This window comes from Hemicordylus capensis, chromosome 5 (genome assembly GCF_027244095.1).
Source record: "Hemicordylus capensis ecotype Gifberg chromosome 5, rHemCap1.1.pri, whole genome shotgun sequence".
Classification (NCBI taxonomy): domain Eukaryota; kingdom Metazoa; phylum Chordata; class Lepidosauria; order Squamata; family Cordylidae; genus Hemicordylus; species Hemicordylus capensis.
This window is the reverse complement of record NC_069661.1, coordinates 35,206,949-35,212,948: the sequence shown is the minus strand read 5'-3', so window position 1 is coordinate 35,212,948 and position 6,000 is coordinate 35,206,949. Positions and strand designations below refer to the sequence as shown.

At 41.5% G+C, this 6,000-nt stretch overlaps 1 protein-coding gene across 1 annotated transcript; it reads left to right on the top strand.

Annotated features, from left to right (window-relative positions):
- The first annotated feature begins 431 nt into the window (after window positions 1–431).
- Window positions 432–5,611, top strand: GIMD1 (GIMAP family P-loop NTPase domain containing 1). Its single transcript, XM_053253551.1, has 3 exons — window positions 432–504; window positions 3,235–3,647; window positions 5,351–5,611. The coding sequence occupies exons 2-3, from the start codon at window positions 3,240–3,242 to the stop codon at window positions 5,609–5,611; spliced, it is 669 nt and encodes a 222-aa protein (XP_053109526.1). The 5' UTR covers window positions 432–504; window positions 3,235–3,239.
- Window positions 5,612–6,000: the final 389 nt, after the last annotated feature.

Here is a 6,000-nt window from a genome sequence, read left to right as displayed (position 1 = left end):
GGGCTTCAGTGCATGCTCTCGGGGACACTGCACATAAGCACAGTTTCCCTGGTTTTCATAATTCCTGGACAGGAGTAAAGAATGAGAGCTTGCTATTGCATGTTTCTGACAGCTGGGAGAAAAGGCATGGGAGAAAGCAGAGGTAGAAAACACCTCTCTCAACTTTACTCAAAATAACAGCTCTTCCAAACAATGAGGCATTTAGAAATTGTATTTCCCCCTCAATTATCTTGGATGGGTTTCAAGTAAAAGCAAAGACAAAACTGCAAGACTGTTGAATAAGTAGAAGGAAGTAAAAAAGCCCAAGCAGATTATTGGGGCATTAATTTCTTATCAGCTTTAAATGAGGATCACTCAGTAACCAATTAACCTGAGTAAAGAGTACGTAGCCGTCTCGTAGTGGTACAGTAGTCATATCCACGTCAAAGTTCAAGCTGGAACCATCACCGAGGAACTTCTGGAGGCGAGAAACTGAATAGCGGGAGACATTCAGAAAACAATACAGTGAGTAAGCTATCACATTTTTGTACACCTTTTAAAGCACAGAATCTTTTTTTCCCTTAATCATGGTGGAAATATGCAATGCTATAAGCCACAATATACAAGACATGACATCTAAATAAAAATAAATAATTGTTTAATTCTTGTTTTAAAATGTTTTTGAATTGTTAACTGTTGTTATATTGTTTTTTTGTTTTAGCGGTTTGTCTTTAATTGTAAACCGCCCTTAGCCATTTTGGAAGGGCGGTATACAAATCAAATCAAATCAAATCAAATCAAATCAAATCAAATCAAATCAATCTATAGATAGCAGCCATCTCAGATCATATACAGATTGTGTAGAATTTTGTTTTAAACTGATTGGATGAGTGAGTAAATGCACTGGGGACATAGCTTGACAAAAAGGAAAGAAAAATAAAATATTTCAGTTAACCAACAGGATGGTTTCCAGAGACCTCTCTTTAGGCCCATTCAGACGTAGCATGAAACCTTGGGTAGATGAACTTGTGTTTAACTCATGATGCCAGGAATCATCTTGCAGATGTCCATTCAACTGCGGTTTCCCAGCCCCTGGGTAGAAGGGACTCTGCCTCTTCCTCGTCCACCGAGGCTGCATCCCAGCAAGCTCTGTACCCCTTGCATCGCCAGACTTCAGGCAAGGTGTCAGGACATCAGTAAGACAGTAATAACTGGCCACGATCTTTGAGTGCAATTGTGTGCTTTCAGCATCAAGCACCTGCCCTTGGTAGAAAAAAGGCATTTTAACCCTTGCCTTCAATCTTCTTTTGTTGGAGACTAGAGACAGAAAATTAGTCCTTCATTCCACCAGGGGACTGGGCCATATTAAAATCTTTGTCGGCTCCAGACACTCTCATAATTGTAGACCCCACCAAGATAGATCTATAGATAAATATTTGCAATGTGTACAACGTATAGGTCCCATAATGGATCTAAGGTGTCAGAATGGGCATCCATGGAGCTGCATTATCCATGATCCAGCAGGATAATTTCCTCACAAGGAGGTGTATTGTGGGGAGGGGAGAGTTTCACAGATTTTCCAAATACTATATGAACATTGCTTTTAAAATGTATCTTCCCATTTTGGGAACAAACTGTGATGAGGAGTGCTCTTTTTCAAAGCAGAGACATATAAAGAACTGTCTTAGGTCAACCGTGGAACAGAAACTACTATCTTAACCCACATTATCCTCAATTGAGAATGAGCTTTTGCAAAAACTGAAATTGGAAGATGTAGTTCATGGTTCTGCTAACAAAGTTACTATGTTAATGTTTAATGTACATATACTTAAGTCCAAGCTAATATTAAACTTAATTCAGTTATGCAACACTGATGTATTATTTGGTTAGGCTGTTAAAGTAATTCACTTAAAGCAAATTATTTAGTTTGATTTAGCAGTTTCATTTTTTGAGAAATCATCTGAGATTTTTTTTTGGCGGTGGGGAGGGGGGCTAAAACCTTTTCAAAGGCCCTTGTGAGCTTCGTAGGCCCTAGGTGCTGTGCCTATTGTGCCTAATCCACCCCCAGTACAGTACCTGTTGCTGGTGTCTGTCTGACATTTCTTTTTAGATTGTGAGCCCTTTGGGGACAGGAATCCATCTTATTTGTTTATTATTTCTTTGTGTAAACTGCCCTGAGCCATTTTTGGAAGGGTGTATAAAAATAGAATAATAAAATAAAATAATAAAATAAAAATAATAATGATGATGGATAATCCAGCCCTGGCAGGGGCTCAAATGAAAACCTGAAGGTGGGAGATTTAGTTAGCACCAGTGTGCTAATTTAATACTTTCATGTCTGCTCCTATCTTCACTTGAACAATTTAATAAGATTTGATATGGGAAGTTTGAAGGATGAGTGAGAATTACTGAATTGGAGAAATGTGAATATATTGTGCAGACAGAGCACTGGTGTCATGAGAGAGTCACACTGCGATACATCTCACTTTATCACTAGCAACTCTTAACCAAAAGAAGTTTGAGGACAGAGGTCCTCAAACTTGGGCCCCTGGGTGTTACTGGACTACAACTCCTATCTTCCACAGCCACAATGGCTGAAGTTTGAGAAACCAGACTTAAGAGGTTATTATTATACCACTTTTCAACAAAAACTTCACAGTGTTTTACATAGCAAAAGAAAGAACATTGTTCCCTGTCCCATGCTGGGTTGATTAGAGACAGTTCCTACTAATTTTGCATATTCCAGGTGGTTGTCAACTACAATTTCATGAAAATCATCTATAACTATTTTTGGTTGAAAAGCAGTATAAACACCCATATCTAAATAATGAACATGAACCAGTATCTGAGCTATGTTTGTCATGACTTCCATGGAAATTAATGGGGCTGAAGTTAAATTATGAAGCAAGTCATGACTTCCAGGGGTGTTTTGTCATGTCAAACTATCTTTGGACACAGCTGAATAATTTTGCTTTCAACACTTCTTCACATGATTCTTGGTCATTCTTGTGTCATGTATCAGTATCCCGGACCGATGTACCCATACCCATATTTTAATGTATTTTAACAAAACATGTGAATGATTGATGTCAATGATTGTACCCGTGTGCAGATCTGACCTGCATATAATGTACACTTATTGTAAAAGTGTTGAACATAATGTGTGAATGGGCCTCATGCCTGGTCCATATGTGTAGTTACTGCAGGGGGAAACTTTGGTATTGCCATTTTTTCCAAATATTATTTCTTTGGCAGGGATTATGGAAAAAAACACAGCATTTGAGGACAGCAAGATGACCATCAATATTCTCTTGATTGGAAGGACACAGAGTGGCAAAAGTGCTGCAGGAAACACTCTTCTGGGTAGTATAGACTTCACCAGCAGTCTATCTCCATGCTCTGTGACCACGTCTTGCAACTTAGGATGCAGCCGTTACATTTTGGGCTTTGGACGCCGGTGTGGTCGTGAATTAGCACTGCAGGCACGCGTGCTGGACACTCCTGGATATCCTCACAGCAGCCTGAACAAAGAACAGGTCCAACAAGAAGTTAAAACGGCTTTAGTTCAGCATTTTGGAGAGAAGGGTCTGCACTTGGCACTTTTGGTCCTGAGAGCAGACAGCCCCCTATGTGAAGAGGAAGATCATCCCACAACCCAGTTAGCCCAGGTGAGCTACATTTCCTATATATTGCAAGCAGACTAGGCAGTGTGACATTAAATAGCAAAGCGAGCTCAACAAATATTACCACCATTCATAGGTTCTCTGCACTCAGGGAACATGGGATACAAAGCACAGCCAGAATTTGCATACCAAGTTATCAACATGATTATAGGTTAAGCAAGGGTGGGGGAGATGACTGCAGGCTTGTGACCATGTATCTCTCTCTCTCTAACTTTCTTAGATATACCCGTCACTAATTCCATGTGTGGCAGCTCTAGCAAGAATTCGCAAGTGAGGGAAGGGGGAGATGAAAGCGACAGTGGAGAAAATAAGACAAACAGCCGGACCGGCAGGCAGGGAAAGAAAGCAGTGGCAGACCAGCCGGCAAGCAAGGAGAGAAAGCAGGTGGGGAGAGAAAGCAGCAGCCAAGCCGGCCGGCGGGGAGAGAAAGCAGCAGCAGGTGGGGAGAGAAAGCAGTGGCCAGGCCACCTGGCGGGTGCAGAGAGAAAGTGGCGGCCAGGCTGCTCAGCCGGCAGGGAAAGCAGCAGCCAGATCAGCCAGTGGGGTGGTGGTGGTGGAGAAAGCGGCAGCCAGGCAGAGTGGGAGGGAGAAAGCGGCAGCCAGGCTAGAGGCACAGATGCTCTATAACACGAGTTTCCTTCTGGTCTACTGATGTGTGTTAAATGTATGAAGCTAGGGGGCATTAGTGAGGATTGAGGCATAATTGATTTTTTTAAAAAAATGAAGCCCTAATATTGCACAAATAAGAACATAACTGCCTTGTTAGCTGGGTTTGGGTCAGGCTCATCGAGTCCAGCATTCTGGAATCTACCATCAGCAGATACTTGGGGGGTTAACCAGAAGTTGGCCATTGGCCTGCCCACTCCTGGGCTAAATGCTAAAGAAGTGGATTTGCTGTGTCTTCTCCAAATACACTCTAGAAGGGGCAGTCCTGTGCTAGGCTGATTCAGCTTTACAAATGTATGGTTTCAATCCTACCCGTAGGACACAGACCAAGTCTTTATTTGAAGACGCCTGTTGAAAATAAAGCTAATAGGAAGGTAACTCAAGCAGGGTAGCTAATGCCTACTGCTTTTCTTCAAGGATAATTATAGTTCACAGTTGATGTAATAGTTGGCTAATTATTCATTTCCCTCCAAGTCCAGATGCTATGATTTCATTGATCATAAAATAAATGGGGCAAGAAAGCTGATGGTGTCCTTGGAAAACAAGGGTTCCTTAAACACAGTGTGCTCTAAGGCATTATGGCCATGAACACCCATTAACAACAGACATGAATTCTTGATGAATTACATAGCATATGGAGTCAAAGATCTCCACAATTTGCTCTCATTATTCATTCATACTTGAAATATTCCCCTTAGGGGATGAGGCTGCTCTGGGAAGAGCACCTGCATGCTTGCATGTGGAAGGTTCCAAGTTCCCTCCCTGGCATCTCCAGATAGGACTGAGACAGACTCCTGCCTGCAACCTTGGAGAAGCTGCTGCCAATCTGTGTAGACAATACTGCGCTAGATGGACCAATGGCCTGACCCAGTATATGGCAGCTTCCTATGTTCCTAGTGCAAGCCAATGTTTCTTTCTAGAAATAGTGGGCAAAGTTGTGGTTAATGGCACATTGTAAAAAGTGCTCTTTGGTTGGAAAAGATGAAGGAAAAACATAAATGGGGCCTTATCTGTTTTTGCAGGAACTCCTGGGTCCTAACTGGAAGAATTACACCGCCATCTTATTTACTCATGCTGATCAGATTGACAAAGCTGGTTTAAGTAGAGAAGAATATTTGCACACTGCTTCTGCCACATTGAATCAACTCATGGAGTCAGTACAGCAAAAATACATTTTTGTTGACAACCATGCAGTCACATTAAATCAGGAAAATTTAACAGTTCTAAAAAAAATTATGTCATTTCTAAGACAAAATAGTTATCAGACAATTCTGTTCAAATAAAGCAGCCTTGTGCTTAAGGAATGAAGTGTTTATTTCCAAGTTCTCAAGCCTGTTTCTTACTTTTCCTTTTATTTATTTATACATTTATATCCCGCTCTTCCGCTGAGGAGCCCAGAGGTTAAATTTATCCTCACAACCCCGTGAGGTAGGTTTGGCTGAGAGAGAAGTGACTGGCCCAGAGTCACCCAGTGAATTTCATGGCTGAACGGGGATTTGCACTCAGGTCTCCCCAGTCCTAGTCCAACACTCTAACCCCTACACCACAATGGCTTCCCTTTTATCTTTCCTCGCTTGCTAGACTGTAAGCTCTTGTGTCTTGAAAAACCTATAGTACACTTGCCTATAGATAAAATAATAATCTGAATTGTCTCAAATATTGTTTAGATGCT

Excerpts from the sequence above, each read along its gene's own strand:
- GIMD1 (XM_053253551.1), top strand. The coding sequence starts at position 3,240 with ATGGAAAAAAACACAGCATTTGAGGACAGCAAGATGACCATCAATATT. Across the intron at positions 3,648-5,350 it reads CCACAACCCAGTTAGCCCAG|GAACTCCTGGGTCCTAACTG; the intron begins GTGAGCTACATT and ends CTGTTTTTGCAG.